The sequence below is a fragment of the Bactrocera tryoni genome, chromosome 3 (assembly GCF_016617805.1).
Source record: "Bactrocera tryoni isolate S06 chromosome 3, CSIRO_BtryS06_freeze2, whole genome shotgun sequence".
NCBI classification, from domain to species: domain Eukaryota; kingdom Metazoa; phylum Arthropoda; class Insecta; order Diptera; family Tephritidae; genus Bactrocera; species Bactrocera tryoni.
Window position 1 is genome coordinate 80,473,029 of NC_052501.1, and position 19,426 is coordinate 80,492,454.

A 19,426-nucleotide genomic window follows, 5' to 3' on the forward strand; every position below is an offset into this window, starting at 1 on the left:
ATCTGAACCATTTCTTCTAAGATTGTAGCTTAGCTTTGGTTACTAATTTTGGCTAAATTTCGTGAAGATATCTCATCAAACTAAAGAGTTTCCCAGATAAAGACTCGGGTTTAATCGGCCTGTTTGTATGGCAGCTATATGCTTTAGTTAACCGATCTTAACAATTTCTTAGCAAATCATAGCTTTGTCTACGATAATAAGCATTACGAAATTTCAGGATGTTATCTTGTAAAATAAAAAAGTTTTCCTTACAAGAACTTGGTTTTGATGGATCTGTTTGCATGGCAGCTATATGCTATGGTGATCCGATCCAAACAATTTGTTCCAAAGTTAGAGCTTTGTCTTGGAAAACAATTTATGCAAAATTTCGGAATGATATCTCGTCAAACAAAAAAGTTTTCCATACAAGCACATGATTCCGATCGTTCAGTTTGTATGGCAGCTATATGCTATAGTGGTCCGATATTAACGATTTCGACATATAGCTAACTGCTAGAAGAGAAAACAACAATTGCGAAATTTCAGCGTGATATCTCAAAAACCGAGGGTTATAATACCCTCAACCCCGTCAAAATTAATGGAGCCTGTTAAGAGTACAATAAATAATAAAAAAAACAATAAAATATTTATAAAAAAACAGTTAAGTAAAAATTATTGCCGCCGACGCTAAACAATCTAGTTGACAGCTGAGCTCGCACAGTCCGAGTCAATCCGTCGGCAGTAGAGCATAGTGGCGCGCGGAAAGCCAGCTCCGTAGGACTTAGAAATTCTTTACAGCGGTTTATATATATTTACATATATATATATATATATATATATATATATATATATATGTCTATGTGTGCGTAGATCAGACAGATTATCAGTGTTAACACACACACACACACTCATATATGTATAAGAGCTGCATTGCCCTGTGTTTGTGCGCTCGTTTGCCACTGCGCATGCGTGCCCCTCTTAATATGCGTAAAGTTCACGCTTAATTTTTTTACATTATTACTTTGATGTCCTTTTGCCGTTTGCGCTTTTGTTAATTGATAGTAATATTGAATTCGTTGTTTTTGTTGCTGTTGTAGTTATTGTAAATTTTGTAGTTTTACAATGTGGCAAAAGTATTGTTTGTACTGGAGAATTGTGTGGTCTAGCGGCACCAGGTGTACGAAATTTCATTAGATGCATTAGATGTTTAATGATTAGTTTTGTTGTTCTCTTGTATGTCAGTTAATAACGTTTGGTATGTGACTATTACTTTCCTCTAACATGTGTGTGTGTGTATGTGTGCATATGTTGCAATTAGTTGTGCTTATTGCCTTTGCAAAAAGGCAGATCATTTAACACTGCGTTCGCGATGAGTAATCGTTTGTTGGCTTTGTTGTACTTTTTGTTCGGCATTTCGCTCGCGCTGTCGTTCATTGCGGGATCCAGCACCTTGACTTGTGGGCAGTTGAAGGCATTTACTCTCAAAAAATAGTTAATAATATAACATATGGCACCCTTAGAGCGCTCTCTTTGGATCGTCCTACCGAATTCTCCTAATATTCGTCCAATAACTTCATGATAAAAACTTTTTCAATCATTTAAAGTCTCTGAGATTCTGAAAGCGTATACAGAAAAGCCGTTGAATATCTACAAAGCAAACATCAGCTCATCACTTATTGAAGTTTCGAATGCAGAACCGTCTGCACTCCGTTTCCTGACCACTACCTGCCTTTGGAATAAGCGTCTCCGAAAGGTTCGAGCCGATCTCCATGGTCATTTGACCATCTCCTTCTATCGTACCTACCGCATCTGTAGCCTGAGCGCCATCTACTTTGCCATCTGTCGGCAGTCTCCTAAGGACCATTCTTTCAAACCAATAGCTCATGGCTTCCTTGGTTTCACTGAGAGGACGGATGGACTCAGCATTTATCAGAATCAGCGCTTGCCGATATGGTTCCTCTGTTCTATCCAGCCTTATTACCCTCCAGTCATGCGAAGGTAGAGAAGGGTTATAATAATTAAGGATTTTCTCTGGCTCTATCGCCACGGAAGGTTCAGCTTGCAACCAAACTTCTGCAATCTGACACATTTGATGATCTAATGAAGCCCATGGTGTCATCTGACACTCTCAAACTTTGGGGGTAGCCCAGGGTTTCCTCTGACCACTTTTAGGAAGACTGAGAAGATGACCGAATCACTCTCTTACATTCCTCAGGGGGATGGGCACCATCTACTGCGGTCGAACACGCCAAGATCTATTGAGCCAGCTTTTTTAGCGAGGGAGGCTTCTCCCTCATACTACATTTGTCGCTTAAACGCTGGTTAAGCTTCAGTTGCGCCCGGTCTTAGTGCTGGCGATTTGGCCGCTTTTGAAGGCTCTTATGTAAAACTTCCTACCAGGGTATCGGTCTTGTTACTGCATTTCGCCAGCAACGGTTTCGTCGCTCCAGGAGCAGCACTACCACCCGGGACAGATCTGAGCATCACTTCCTTCACTCACTTCCCATCGTCGCCTTTCTGTCAGAGTCTATGTATTTTCAATTCTTTTCCATGCAAACTGGGTCCCCACTTAGAGCTTTTATCGTCCTTTGAAAAGATAGTCGCCTTGAATTGTCCCAATTTTTTTTCGGTAACAAGGCCAAGGCGACGCACGCCCTTATGGGGCTATATGTTCATAGCCGGCCAGCGCTAGGAAGGAATCCGCTCAACTTACACTTATCAAGCCAACTTAACGACCACAGGTAGAACGTACTCTGAGGCCTGCCAGAGTTTTAACTTGACAGGGACGGTTGCGACATAAGCCCGTCAGCTATTTCTGATAAGTGTCACTCTATTATACACAGGTGTCAGAATGCCGCAACCATCAGCACAGGCCTCTACCAAAATGCTATAGAGCTGATGCTACTCATAATCCATTTCCAAAGCTAAGTCGTCCAGGAGTTTTATTGCTGTGAAGGCAGGTCAATTAGCGTTATTCAGGATGCACCAACTTGGAAGCAACCTGCTCTACACAAAAATAATAATACTATTCCATATTTTTATCAACATCTGCTGTCACAAAATTCTCTTCCAAATAACAGTCATTTCGGAAATTCTGGATCCGCCACTGATCAGAAAGTTTAAATAGTTTCGACGGAAAACTGTATAGTATAACCCCTTCAGCCTTTAAATTCATATATATTTCATTTTCGTGTTGAAAATCCAATCAGATAGCTCTACTACAAGACTCCCTTACATACATTAAAGGGTTTGGTTTTGTAAAGCTTAGAAACCCATAACAAGCTTTCAATTTAATGCTGGTGAAAAATAGATCTAGGTCAAATTTGGATCTCTTCACACTTGTTGAAATTTAGCAGAAAACAACCTGAGTCTTCTTGTCGGTTCAACAAGAAGTAGTATGTAGATACAGAAGATAAAAGAAAAGCCTGGAACCTCAAAAGACTAGACCTCTAAGCTTAAAAATACTTCTAGAAAAACAAATGTGTATCGTTTTTATCTAAAGAAACCATAAGCAAGAATATTTCTTTATTTATTAAACATCTGTCACATCAACACTCGAATACTCAAATCGTATACCCAAAACATGCTCCAAAAATTCAAACACAAAATTACTATAAATTCACACATCCTTACGCGGAAACCTCCTACAACATTTCGAACCATAATACTGTGAAGACAGCACTTAAAAGTCAACACCCGCCGATTTTCAAATTTACAATCATCATTTCAGCGGCCGTAAACTTGTCGATAAACAAGACCGCTTAATCGACGATACAATGATCGCACATAAATATGACAATTCTACAAAAAATGCAAACAAAGAGAAGGAAGCACTAAACGCAAGCTGAGTTAAATAGAAGCTACACAAAGCCCCCAATTTAGTGAGCATAAAATAAAATATTCAATAAAGAACACAAGCAGGTTATAAAAACGAAGATCACATGGTGTCGATCAGCGAGGCTCAGCGCAGCGCTGAGGATGAAGAGTGAGTAGCGCTGAGTGAACGGCAGCACGCGATTGTTCTGGTGTTTTTTTAGAGCAAAATGTTGGAGGAAACATTATTTTATTTTTTAGAACTAAATGCTGAAGAAAACATTCTTCCCTTTTTTACCATCAACCACTTAGTTTCGACAGTTGCTTGTATTTATGAGCATTTACTCAAATGAGGTGCTAACTTTTACATAAAGCGATCGCATTTCGGCTCATTTATGTTGGCAACATACTGAAAGCAGTGTTCATATTAATATTTCAGCATAAAAAGCAGCATAAAGTGATTTAGAGCTGTCATAAAGCGCTGACAGCAAACAACGCCACCAATCGACAGCGTCAACTTGACAGCTAACGAGGCGGGTGTCAGTAGCGGCTTGGCACATATTTGTGAACTTTAAACTATGAATGTGCATGCCACATAGTTTCAGGGTCGTTAAAAATCGCCTTTATTTCATTTTATTGCTGGAAAATCAAATGTGAGCGCAAGTCGGCAAGTGGCTACTCTTTATTGGCCGGTTGGACTTTACGCATGGCCATAAAATTGAGCGGCAATAACACGTTCACAAGAATTTTTAGTATAAGGAGCTGTGACGATTTTCTTGTGTGTCGCCAGTTTTCATTAGAAGTCACAGCTCGCATCAGAGTTTCCAATATTTCGCACTTTGGTGTGAGTTGGACTTCTCAAAACTGTCAGCAGATTTCTAAGTTTCGAGTTAGAAATAACCCTGTAAGAAATTGAATAGATTAGGAAGTATCATCCTTTTTTGAGATGCGTAGACGCTCACGCATTCTTGTGGCTTTCTCCTAATACTAAAGTTGACTGGAAAACACTTCTGTATACTTCGAGAAATGGGAAGCTCTTGATTTTCCTGATGGCCAACGACGAAATTAACTCGAGCTAGAAAACTGATGATTCTTAACTAAGCAAGAGTTAAAGTACTTCAACAAGTTGCTTTCAAAATTTCAGAGAAAATGATCGAAGATCACACCTCAAAGAGAGGATATGATGGAGGATCGTATATAAAGAGGGAATGTGTGAGCACAGAGAAAGTCTTCTACCGCAGCTCAACTGAAGATCATTAGATGAATTTCATAACTCAAAGAGAGGAAATGATGGAGAATCGTATAAAAAGAGAGGATTGTGTGAGCACGATTACCGCGAAGAGTTATGAGGTCTCAACATTATTTTTTATATCGAAGGTTGCTTGCTATTGTATATATATTTTAAGCGGATCCGCTCTGATGTGATCTATTGCTCCAGTCTTTTAGCTCGAAAATTCAAGGTTCGTCCGAGATCGGTGGACTATTTTTAGTGCTAAATTATTGCAGATGCTCCAAAATTATAAAAAAAACGATAACTTCGGTTGGATCGCAGCTATCCCCTTATGCCCTTGCTATATACCCATTACAATTGAAAAACTTACATAGAAGAATTTGATTTTGATCGATCGGTTTGTACGGAAGCTATAAGCTATAGTAGTCCGACTAGAACCAGACCTTCGGAGATTATATCCATGACTTGGATAATAATCCGTACCAAATTTCGTGCGGATATCTTCTCAAACAAACAAGTTTTTCATATAAGGGCTTGATTCGATCAGTTTGTATGGCAGCTATAGGTTATAGTAGTCCAATTCGATCCATATATTCCGAGATTATATGGGTAATCATGCTGCCAAGTTTCAAGAAGATATATTTTTAAATAAAAAAGTTTTTCTTATGAGATCGTTCAGTTTGTACGGCAGCTATATGTTCTAGTAATCCGATATCGATGGTTTCATTAAATGAGCAACTACATAGGAAGAAAAGTACGTGTGCAAAATTTCAGATGAATATCTCAAAAACCGAGAGACAAGTTCTCGTTTATACAAAGGCCATAGATTTTTAAAATTTTTGGAATTTCGTAATTGCGAGTACATTTTTAATGCGTGAAAAATAAAGTAAAAAGGCTTAGTAGCTACTGAAGTTCTCACACAAATATAAAATTAAGAACATCTTTTTCAACTAGTCCGTAACTAGACTCAACGGAACTAGTTACTACCAAGTTGCAAATCTCTCTAAAACAAAAATTTTTCATTAACATCTCAATTTCCTTAATATGTACTGAAATTATTACACAAAAATAAAAACAACCACACCGTTACCAACTAGTCCTATACTAGTCCCAAGAGAACTAGTTGCCACCAAGTTACAAATCTTTCAGAAACTATAATTTTTCACATCTCTGCAGTATTTATACCTTTACCCAACCACTTATATTACATATTCACATAAGTTGCATTTATGATCGCTTGACACAGTTGCTTGCCTTGTCAAGTGTCAGTAAAATATGCACAAGTCGTCTCTTTTTGTGATTTTACGACTACTGAATGGTTAGTAAAAGACTAGCTAATATCCTGCTGTACACACACGTCGCACACATACAGTGGCACATTCCTTACAAGCCTAACACTTTGTGTAGGAGCACAGACAATGGTGGCTCGTTTAGCCGCCAGACATCCTGGCGCGCTGCAGCAGTAGCTCAGCCCTGCGGGTGCCGGTGCGCGGGTGTCGTCTTCCCGGTAGCCAGCACACATTTTATTGTTTCATTTATTGTTGCACGTACCCACCAACAGGCCAGCATACATACATACAAAGCGAGATCATTCAGTGTCCTTAAGGAATTTTCAGCGCGAAGGCAGCCGCTGCTGCTGCTCGTCAAATTTACCATGAAGGAGTGAAAATTTGCCTAACAATTGCATTGCCACATTCTTGCTGTCACTTATAACTCTATCGTCACAGCAGCGGCAAACGCTCTCCACAAATGTCCGCAAATGTCCACTGCTGCCCACCATTGTCATCATTATTATGTGCTTGACTTTGTTGTTGTTGTTGCTGCTGTGTGCACTGGTCCATGGAGAGCGATCGATCTGTCTGATGATGGATCTGTGTGGGACACTTGTTGACTGCTCGAATTCAAGCACACACACATACACAGCTAAAAGCGCTCAAACACTCATACACACATATACTCGTGCATACATGCACCCACACAGTCAAGCGCATAAATTATTTTCATTATTCAATATTTGTTTCCCCGATTTGTTTTGCAAATTTTCAATGAAAATCATTTAAAATACCTGTCTCCCTGTATCCCTTGTCTCTCCTTTGTCGCCTGCTACCGTTTGCCACCGATTCCGCGTATTTGCTTATTGTGCACAATTTTCGAGTTTGTTGCCAATAATTTTCGCTTAAGATTCTGCATAGTTTGATTGATTACCAGACTTCTTGCCCTTCGAAGAACACACATGCATGCAAATATGGCGGTAAATGCATTGCTCAATTCCATAATTCTGCTGAATTATTCACTCTTTGCATAATTACGATTGTATGTACGTATGTATGTGTGCATGTGTGGGTAGAAAAGTAGCAGCTTAACGGTATAAATAGCCGGGAATTGAGTAAAGGGTTAATGGCAATTTCACACGATTACTTTCAAGAAATTACTTAACAATATTGTTCCAGCAAATTTCTTTCAAGAGCCAAGTAAGCTGAGATGTGCGGATGTCTATTTTTATGTATTTGTTGTTCTAAGTAAGTACTTCAAATATGTAAAAATTCAAAATTTGCAGACCTAATAAATTTATCAGTTAATTAATTTTGTTATTACAATTGATTTTAATTAAAATACTTTCAATGCTTCGTTCGAGAAACCGTTATGAAAATCCAGCTAAATAAGATCATAGTTTAATGATGATTAATGAATATGGTTCTAATGGGTGATCCAAGTACTTTTTCAATGGCTTTTTTTGACAGATCACGCGTAAGTCGTATCAAAAATACAGCCTTTGCAAGAACTGCAGCTGCTCGACCTTCCTAAGCGACAACGCTTTGCCCTATGTTCTCTTGAAAAGTTCCAAGAAGTTCAAACGCCAAATTCCATGCAGAAAACCACAACAGTTTGGTGTGGTTTGTGGGCCGGTGGAATCATCGGTTCGTATTTCTTCAAAAATGATGCCGATGAGAACGTAACCGCCAATGGCGACCGTCCGCGGCCAACATTTGAAAGCGATAATCTTCAAAGTAGTTAAGTAGGGAAGGAGAAGACTATCTTAATCTGTGTATGTTGACGAATCTGAAATGAAATACTTCGTTGATCTTGATAGCTTTCGCTCTCTACCCGTCTACCAAACTCAACTAGCAACTTCCAAGCGGAAGTAGTAAGTATAGGGAAGGCTTGTAAGGTTCTACTGAAGAACTACGGGAGGATACGGTCAAAAGGGAGCTAAATACACAATAACAACAAAAAATAAGAAAGAAAACGGGTCTACACCTCTTCTGCGAGTACCCAACTCTGCCACGAACCCGATGTATATTTCTTGGAATCCAGCAGGATTCTCTGCAAAAAGTATACCCTAGGTCATTTAAGATCAAAGTATCGAAGCTGATACTTCCTTCATTCTTTAATCTCTCAGCAGGCGAATTATGACAATGCTACATCAGAATTCTAAATATATATAAAGAAAAGAAAAGTTTTCTTTGCAGATCTTGGCATTTGTAAGCTGATTATTCCTTTTTTTGATATCAACAGCTGGTATTACATTGACTATTTTAAAATGTGTAGAGCTGCCTTTCATCACAAGACGATTTGAAAGCTATACGCAAGCTCAGTAGCAGATTTTTTACACCCTGAAGCATTGTGCTCGCGTGTGATATACAAATTTTTCCTATATCTTAAGCTGAAGCATTGGGAGCCGTGGAATCTGTTCTGTCTCACACGGCTGAAGGCTGGGTATTCGCATAGATAAGCATCTCATCATACTCCACACATGCTCTGCACTCAGCCAACTCCACTTTTCTCACTTTTTTGAAGTTGAGTCCTTAAGGTTAGGTGCCTAGTGATGACCTCTACAATTTATTTAACTATCTTTTAGGAGCTGTTTGGTTTAAAGTGATGCTCTAGGGCACAATGCTCCAATCAACTCATGAAGGAGTAGAATGGCCTGGGACTACTTAGGTGTATTGTATCTCCAGCTACTCCCTAAAGGGCCATTTCGCCTACCTTTTCACTTCCTTCTATTTTTATATAACCGGTACACGGATGATGTTAAACGAGCTACCTGAGAGTTCAGTTATTGTTTGCTGGCATAACTTAACGCAGTGTGACTTAGTATTGGCACTACTACTCCTGAATGGCTGCTGGTTTTCCACTATACGGTTCATGGACTTGCTGATTAAAGCAGATACCCACTTGGCGTCATCTGTTATGCCCACAGTTTCCACCAGAAAGACTTAATTTAGTCCTTTCGTATGAAACCATCTACTGTTTATGGTTTACTACAGAGGAATCACGCTCTTGTTCCTATTTCATCATTTGATCTGCCGGTGAATATGTAAATTTAGCCGTTGGAACTGCCAATCATAGAACCGAATCAACGGTCTTCTCTATTGGGGAATGAAAATGTTGTGTTTATGTATTCCCTTATGGGTTTTCCTTTCTGACTTGCAGCGCCAATTTATATCGTGTTATTTAACAATGATGCCGCGGCGTCTGACTCCAATGGCCTAAAAGCCAGCTTGTGCTAAGCATTGCCTCATACACATATACACTGAATATAAAGGATAGCCTTCAGACTCTTAGTTGAAGTAGTTTTCATTGCACCGGTAATCTCTAGCAAGCAGGGCATTGCACCAGTTCTAGGAGTTTAATACGGCACTTTTTCGATAATGTCATCCATCATACCACCGCAATTTACATATTTTAGTATGGGATGCATGGTTTTTATGGGGCCGTAAGCACCACTTTGGGGCAATGGCTCTTAAGTAGGAGTACGACATTCGAAGTGCTTTGGAAGCCGTGCTCACAGTGTGTTCTATTCAGCATATTTTTTTGTTTTGGACAGAACGAGATATTTGATAGAACTCGAGTGTACAACCCCTTAAAGAAATTCTTCAAAATATTCGGATGAAAATCAAGATAAAGAGTTTAAACTTTTTAGCCATGGCATCCAAATCTCGAAAACGCCGACCATTGAATTCAGAACGGCACATAAATCGGCGTGTCCTCGTGTAACACGAACCCGAATTAAAACGTTTCTTCAGGTAACAAGCAGATAGCGGTGAAAGTCAGTGTCGTGAACTGTGCGCTCATTAAGCTGAAAGTTCCGACTTAACTACAAGGCGTATAACCTATTTCCGCACAAAACCGCCTAACACCTAGCAGCTAATTAGAGTAGCTAATGCATTTCTACGCCATAATTATAACCTAATCTTCTGCTAATTTCGCTCGAACCTCTCAATTTTGTAGCTAACGAAGCAAAACCAATAGCACCAAACCGCGTCCACCTACTTCGCACAACACAAACAACTAACAGGCAGATCACCAAGCTGATCACCAGCGAATTATAAGGTAAATAAACACAAGAACAACAGCAACAAGCGAGACTTCGGTGCTCAACGCAAAACGGATTTAATTAAATTCGCCAAGCAACACACACATGCAAACGGATAATTTTGGTAGCTACGCGCACAGCCACCGTTGCGAGGGGTTCCGATTCCGATTCAGCTGCGGATCGAAGGTGATCGCGTCGGGCGCAGGTGCGCGCCGCTGCTGCCAGCTGAAGCGCTACGAAATCGAATTGGCAACGCCAACACGGCAGGACACTGCGATGCTGCTTGTGTACTTGTGTGTGTGTGTGTGTGTGTGTGTGCGTATTTGACTTTTGACTATCATTGCCAGTTGATACGACAACAACAACATGTGCGCGTTGAGAATGTGAAGCAATGGAATAAAATGCGTTGCCAATCGATCACAACGCGCAGTTTGATGTCTTCATCGATTTGCCACACACACTCACACATACAAGCAGACATACGTACGCGCATTCACCAGCAGCGCAGCCAAGTGACGGAAGAACGCACAGTCAGCGCTGGAACAGCAGGTTGCTTGCAACAGTTGCAAACAAATGCCTGTGAATGTACTACTGGGTGGCAAGGACGCGCCGGGATGTCACTAGCCGTGCAACAACAACACAACACACTACAAAGTGCAGCAATACAGTGCACGAAAAAACAAAAACAACAACTTTTTAGACCGCCTTCTTTCGCACCATCCAGCAACGCTTGACTCAATTTTCGCACAAATGACAGCTAAACATAGCGGAACTGTATGATTCGTTGCGGCATAATCAGGCGACAACATAACTGTCCTAGCGGCTCATACAACGGCCGCTTGTGTTGCATGCTGCTGCGTTGCAATGCCCGCACATGCTGTGACCAACTGGCAGTTTTTGCGTCCTTTGGCCCATATTTCGACTGTTGTTGTTGTTATTTGTTTTTGTTTTCAGTTTTTGTTGTAGCAGCGCTTGTTTGCGCTCATTTGTCGTCACGAGATGTAAATTCGGCCAACTATTTATGCCTATTAGTGCCTGTGGGGGTGGCATGTAGGTGGTCCAAAATATCTTAAATGCCGTTAGCATGTCCTACCTGCGTGTGTGTGTGCTGTGGCATGCATGCTTTGCTTTACAAGCGTTGTTTGCTACTCATTTTGTGGTTCTGGTGTTAATTGTTTGTTGCCGTGACATTGCGATGTGTTGCACAGTGTCCTTAAATTGGCAGTGTGAATATATCCATATATATATTGCAAATATATATATATATATGTGTATCTAAGTTTGTGTGTGTCCTTAATGTGACACTCATACATGCTTATGGCAGCTAAATATTTGCTTGGCAAGCAGCTGCCTCTGCTGCCGGCGATTATACACTGTGGTCTAAATTACTGTGTTGATTTCCCTAAACTTAATAGCTCAATTAAATGCTTAATGCACATAACATTTATGTTGCTCATTTATTGACTGTGTAAACCAATCAAGAGCATAACTTGTTGAGCATTATGATTTTAGAATTATTACCACGTTCCATTAACCTAAATAACTCTCTCAACAAAGACGAAGGGAAGACAGGGCGACTGACTGAGGAAGCAATTAACATAAATGTGTCGCTTTGAGCGGTTATAGACACGTATGAATTTCAAGGAATCAGTTTATTGTATACAAAAAGCACCCGGAAATTATAAACAAAGCGCAAAATATTTCATTATTCATCAATTTTCATTTCGTCGCCTTCAAAGTAATCCCCATCAGATGTAATACACTTATGCCAACGATTTTTCCAGTCCTCGAAACAAAATTTATAAGCATCTTTTGGGATGGCCTTCAGCTCCTTCAGCGATTTTTTTTATGCCTACGATCGACTAAAAACGGTTTCATTGCGTTTTCGGCTTTAAATTCGATCGTAATCGTAGCTCGATGTGATGGTGCGCCTCAATAAGGCCAAATAGAAATCCTTACTGAACGTCTATCCCTCCGGAACAAATTCATGATATACCAAACCACGAATATCAAAAAAAGAGAGAATCACTTTGATTTTTGAGCGGCTTTTGCGTCGTTTTTCTAGCGTAGGCTCGTTTTTTCCCTCCATTCCGATGAATGTTGACGTGGTTGCATATCAAACTCATAAACCCATTACTCATCGGCAGTTATAGAAAGTGCTGAAACTTATAATGCTCTCCATGAATGTAGCGTCGGAGTTCGCACGATCAACATGCCTAAAGAGATCTGCTTAGGGTACTCTTTTCGAAAAAAATGCAGCTTTATCGATACGAGTTGAACCAGAACGCGTTTTAGCATGTCCAAAATATCCGCCAAAATCATTCGAATGGACTCGCGAAAGATGTTGAACTCTCCTGCTATCTGTCTAACGCTTGCTTGATGATTTTCGAGCACGAGTTGTAATATTTCCATCAATTGAAGAGCTCGTCTAGAACCAGGCATATCTTCAGCGATTTCTCGGCCGTCTTTGAAGTTTTTGTATCACACGTATTCTTGTGTTTTTGATAAAATTTAATCGCCGTTAGTCTTTTACAACATTTTCAACGATTCCGAAATTTGGTTATAAATACAAAATTTGAGACTAATTCTTTGCTCGATAATGACCTGTTATAACCCCTCCGGACGTGTAAATCGGCAGGTGCAACCTCAACCTCTCGCAGCAACCTCTTCTTAAAAAACACTCAAATAGTCGAGAAGTCTCAAACTGAACTTGATAGAGAGTTTTTGATAATATGACCATCCATCAACCATAGTTCCCAGCATTGACCCATCCGTAAAGGAGCAATAAAATCAGCCCCTCACCTCCAAAGGATGGTAACCGCCCACAATTACCTAGCGGTGTGTGGACAGAGAAAAAGCCCTGGAGTTCGGTTTGGCGACTGCATGACTCAAAAGGTACCAGTAGTTCCGAATATTCAGACAGATTTTCATTTAGAAACCCAGATTCTCTGAATCTGATATTAATTCGCGGCCATACACGTTCCACCGATATGTGTAGATGGCCACTATATGTTGAAGGATATGAGGTTCCATGGTTGGACTGACCCTTAGTACATCCTGCATGCTGATGAGCGCCGTCCGTTGAATGATCTCGAGTTTCCATGCATATGTGGTATTTTCTAGAGCCCTTCGTCACACAAAGACCCCATACAACATATGGGCCTTGACTAAGGTATCGTAGATCCAGAGGACTTTCTTCTTCTTCTTTGCTCTATCCTCAATATTAGACTTCTATGAAACCCTCTTTTCTAGGACGGCGCTAAATACTTTAATGTATCTACAGGTTCTAGGCGGATTTTTCCCATTCACGCTATGGTGAATCCGGTATTTTGATATCCTAATAAATACAGGTAAAAACATCTATGTTTTATTTGGGTCAATAGCCAGGCCACTTCTGACAGATAGTCAGTGGCTAAATTTGTGCGAATTCGGAAATGTGTTATGCCTGCCATTTTAAGGGGCTATACCAGTGTGACGCATGAAAAATTAGGCGATTTTCGTGAATTTTTTTAAAAGAAAGTACTAGATTGAATGTTTCGACGTTCTATGGACGTAATAAAGTATATTTTTAGCTATATTAAAAAAAATTTTACAAAAATATTGAAAAATAACGAAGTAATGTGCTGTCTGCGGAAATGCCAAAAAAAAAAAAGTGCCTCAACTGCTGGCATGATTCCGGTCGATTGAGTAGCTGAAACAAAAAAATTCAAAATGTTTATTAAACTTAAATAATTTTCTATACAATGGACTACGATCTTTGAAAAATATCAAAAATTAAGAAAATGGCGCCATTTTGAAAAAAAAATCGTTTTTTACGAAAAAATTGTCGTTTTTTTAATGCCAAATTGACAATTTTCAGCCAATCAAAAAGATCGTAGTCTATTGTATAGCAAATGTATTCAACTATATCCAGTTTAATTTGAAGTCGATCGGTTAATTTCTCGTTGAGTTATAATGTCAGCAAATTTGAAAAATGTCGTTTCGAGAAAAACGCGTTTAAAGTTTCACTTATATATGTTTGCACCTCTGAGCGGTCGCTATTTAGAACGCTGCCATTCAAAAACTATTTAAAATACGACCTCGCCGATTTCACAGGATATTTTCGAATATATAAGCTACGGAAAAAAGCAAAAAAAAATTTTTTTTTTTGAAAGTGTCACACTGGTATAGCCCCTTAAAGCCAGAAAAATAATAAAAACGAAGACCGAGTACAAATCGTGGTCCGAGCCGCTTACCTAGACCCAACTGTTTTGAGAATCGGAGATAAGACAGGTAATTTCAATTCATTTAAAACGTAATAGAAAAATTCAACAAAATAACTTTGTTGATTTGATGAGATTTTTCAGTTCAGTCCCTATTTTAAGAAGAGACTACGCTGATAAAAACTCAAAACCTTCAAAGGTTTTGGGCTGAAATATCGACATTTATTGAAATAATAAGCCAGAAAAGTTAATTCTAACTGCGAATTTAACCTATAAGGGGCCAATTAGTACAATATTCTAACAAAACTAAGATAAAGTCTCCTTATTAAAAATTCAGAGTTCATTTGGAAAAACGAACGAAGCAATGCTCACCGACTTGTGGGGTTGCTTAAAAAGTTTTGAATACAAGAGAATCCTTAGCTCATGATATTAAAAAAAGCCAGCACCAGCTACATTTTTCTGCCTTACTTCGCCGCGCAACCAAGTTATACTTACATATTCCTCAAAAGAGTTCGAAAGCAACTTTTCCACACAAAATTGAACTCCTTTCGCCCAAACGTCAAAAACGCAGCAATATTTTATTTTAATCGCACTATTTAAAAATGCATTTACAACATTTTATGATTATTGCTATTGAACGGAGATCAGAAGTAAAAACTCAGAAGAAAAAAGTATCAAACAAAACACACCGACAGCCGCCAACTGCAAGACACCGCCAACACCAGGCCACAGCGCACAAACGCAGCATTGCAAGGCAGCAAATGTAGATCATAAATTTGCATCAACATCCCACTGACAGCATTCGATCCCACCGCGCTGATGGAATACTTAAGGAAACAGCAAAATAATAAAAACGAAAATTACTCAACAACTGTGGCAGAAATCATCAGCATTGAACGATGCCGCCGCTGTCGCCTGCCACTGCTTGGTGGTGAACGAGCGAACTGTGCGATCGCCGATTGCAGTTGATCGCTAGCTGATCGCTGATCGCTGATCAGGCACAACAAAAAGGCGTCATTAAATAAATTATAACGCAACGGCCAGCCGCCGAGCTGGACGGTGAGTCTTTAAGGCACTCGTCGGCCCTTGCTTACTGTTTGTTGTTGGTGTAGGGTTTGTTGTGGCAAAATTGGTGCAAACAAATTGGCCTTGTCGTCAGCTCGCGCTGGCTGCAATGACGGTAAAAGCCAGGCAAGCAAGTCGTCAGTGCGTCTGGCGGAGTTTTGGTGTCTTGGCGGACAGCGCTGACAGGGAATACGTGTAGGTACATACATATGTACTATATATCCGATAAATGTACATACATATGTACGCGTTCTTTGAAAATATTGGCTTGCGTTGCGGACACTTGCGGGAAGTGCGACGTTTGTTTATTTGCGAGACATGCAGTCTGACAGTTTTAGCGATTCGAAGGAGCTCGAAAGGGAAACGGATACACAAAAGAAGGGGTGGTTTAAAAGTCCGGTGCAAAAATTAACGGATTTCTGGAAAATACTTTTAAGCATAAAAAACTACGGACGGTTTTCTCATTGTCTAGTAGCCAAAAAAGATTATTTTCCGGAGAAGGAGTTTTGGTTAAGTCAGGGAAAAGCGCTCTCTCCAAGAATAGAGACCACTTCTGACACAGACTCTCCTTCGTCTGTCTGATAATGCTTTTCGTTCCTATTTCACAACTTTCTCACCCTCAATAGAGACTCCTTTTGATCCACAGTTTCCTTCGTCTGACTGATTATGCTTTTCATTTTTTAGTTGGTAGCTCTCAAGGCGTCAAATATTGACTGGATTTGCTAAACAAATTCGATTTCCTTAAAGACTTTGTCGTTTTAAAAAAGAACCTGTAGTCGGGTTTTTGATACTAATAGCGTCCATTAGATCCATTGACCATACTATTTTCTTGAAACATACCGATCTTAGTATTTTTGTGACCTACTGGATTATTCCGAAGACCAAACACATCCATTAGGAGAAGAACCTATCAAGAACTGAGGACTCTCAAGAGATCCTTATATATACCCAGAAGTTAAAGAAGCCCGCGTTGGTGGCGAACTTGATCTACTGTGACCATAATGTGTTTTGTGAACTACTGGATTATTCCAAAGACCAAAAACACCCATTCAAACAATATCCTACCAAGTACTGAGGACCCTCAACAGACCCACAGAGTTACCCAGATGATACAGAAGAGAGTTTGAGTGAAGTAGACGGGTTTCTTTGTAGTCCTCAAACATTTTGCGAAATCTCTTAATTATATACTAATTATTGAAAGTGTCATAGTTTAGTTAAAGACTTACCGGGTAACTCGATCATTCAATTAGGATACTGAACCTAGTAAACAGATAAACAAAATCTTATTTGTATTAAAAATTTTATGTTTACTTAGTCGCCCCCCCAAAATAAAACTTAAATTAGATGTTTCCCCATATAACAGCGAATCAAAACGTGCACTTAATTTTAATCTGCCGTTTTGTTTTGTTCGATCAGCTGTTTCTCCTTTTTTCGTTTCTCCTTCTTCGCTTTGCCTTTGGTTACGGCATTGCCAGCCATTAAAAAAAGCAACTAAGGTGTAAGAACAAAGGACTGAACATACCCATTGATAGGTGTTCCAAACTATTTTCTGGCAGAGGTATGGCCTCTGAAAATAGTTTGGTGTACACCTGAGAATCCTTTTCGGAGGAATTCGAAAAGTTTTGAGAGGCTTCAGAAAATAGAGGTACACTATCGATGCTTCAAGTGGAGTACCACAGCGAAGCAGCTGAAGTACTAGCTAGTATGCCGCCCATAGACATCCAGGGTGTCGAGCTCACGAGATTATATGAGCTATCAGCGCCAATTACAGAAATCCAAAAGAGAGAAGAGAGAAAGAAGAGCATAACTATATGGCAGCAACGGTGGCAAACCTCAACTAAAGGACGATGGACCCACAGACTTATACCTGACATCCATGGTGGATAAGTAGAAAACATGGCGACCTGGATTTCCACCTGACCCAAATATGGGCATGGGTGCTTCAGAGGCTATCTATACAAATTACTTAAAATGTCTTGTCACTCCTATGAAGCAATACCTTAACTGGTGGTTCCATGGGAGAGTCTTGAGTTGGAAAACTCAACTATAACAAAAAAATACAAAAAAAGAAAATCAAAAGTTAAAAAAAGGTGGAAAATTTGAATACTGTGGTCTTAATCGATCAGTTTAGTTGCTTTTAGGGCATTTTCGAACCACGCCACAACGCAGCACACGCAGTTGACCCACAGCGTGGATCTTACGACAGGTTAAACACATCGCTTGATAGACACCAAGAGACGCTAACATTGCGCAGACGCACACAGCTCACAACGCCTTCGATACTGATAGCGCGCAGCTGAGTTAAGTGTGGGAAAAAACTCATTTGAACCTAAGTGAGTCAGAGTGTACGCGCGCTGGCTTGTCATCAATGTCAATGAGTTGCGCTTTGTTGGACGCATTTGCTTTACAACTGTGGCAAATTATGCTTTTGGCAGCAAAATCCGCGGACGCACGGAGAGTGAGAATGAGTGAATATGTCAGAACACAAAAACCAAAATGAGAATCAAATATTGCAAAGTTCAAAAACGAAAGCTACACGCGGTAAGGCGCGCATCTGCATACGCACTGGTTTATGGAATTGAATTTGACTGACCGAACGCGAAATGAGTTGCGCGCCGGTACGCGCCTTTAGCTGGGTCAGTTGAAAGAGAATAAAATTATGACAACAACAACGCATACGACCCTGACCAGCTTTGGCTGCGAGCTCTTTTCCTGCGCCTGCTTACTTTAACACGAAATCGCACTGGGCGCGAAACAGCGTCCGGGCGCGGCGGTTGCGGCATTGAGCGCGCGCATTTACCAAAGCCGCTCGTAAAAATGCCAGTCCAATGTCTTTTGAACGCGTCAGGCGGGCAATTAAAAAGTGAACTTTTATGTTACAATGACATATAGCCGCTGCCACAACAACAGCAACATCAGCAACTCTAGACTTGCGCTGAAGTTGAAATGCAGATTTGTGGCGCAGGCAGCGTGGACGCTGGCAAGTTGTGAATGCGCGTTGCTACAAATGAAATGAAGTGAAATAAAATTAACACCCAAATAGCCGCGTTGCCAACAAGGCACTTTGAAATTGTATTCTTTTTGTACAATATCGCTTGTTGATTTCTTATTTTTCTTTTGTTCCTAGCGCTCGAGCGCAAAAGATCAAAAGCGCTGCGCCGCCTTGTCTCTGCTGCCGCTGAGTCTAACCAACCATAGTTACCATAGGTGGTTGTGGTCAACGAAGCGGTACATATGCCGCTATCCAGTAAACTTCAAATATTCAAGCTCATGCAAAAACATAAATGTTGGTCTTCATCTCTAACTGTCTGCCACCGCTTAGCAGATTTTCAAACTTAGCATGAAGAATCTTCAATCGTGTTGTTTTTGCATTGAGCTTGCCTCATTTGTGGGTTAGGTTAAATTTAGTAGTCGATCCAAAGAGAAATATCTTTTGGACAGCCTAAAACGCCGGTCCATTCTAATGTCTTAAAACTCCTATCTACTGGTTCACAAGCCTCTTACAGATCGACCAAGCGCTTTGAGCCTGTAAAAGATTTGTTGAGACGGCTAATGTGAGTTTCGGCTTTTTCTTCTGGTTTGCTGAAGGTAATCTCGATGTTTCAGCCTCAGCCTTGCAAAGCCTGTACAATGAAGGAGGAGGTATCTGTGTATTTCCACCTCAACCTTCAAGACTAGCGTCCGTCAAGACTCACCGCATGAATGCCTATTGGACAGCATATACTAAAAGCTCTTACGATTGCGGTAAGATTAACTTTGCTCAGCGCAAATAGTTCAGTAAATCTCATGCGTTCTACACTAGGCCAGAAGGATCTCGCT

General features: G+C 40.2%; 1 protein-coding gene across 1 annotated transcript in view; it reads right to left on the reverse strand.

The window, feature by feature from the left end:
* The window catches only part of LOC120772780 (protein gooseberry-neuro), an 80,545-nt gene extending 63,552 nt beyond the window's left edge, over positions 1 to 16,993 (reverse strand). Inside the window, exon 1 of the mRNA XM_040101558.1 lies at positions 16,834 to 16,993. Coding sequence (XP_039957492.1) covers positions 16,834 to 16,849 — 16 coding nt within the window. The 5' untranslated portion in view covers positions 16,850 to 16,993. The remainder of the gene's footprint in view (positions 1 to 16,833) is intronic.
* Between the last annotated feature and the right edge of the window lie 2,433 nt (positions 16,994 to 19,426).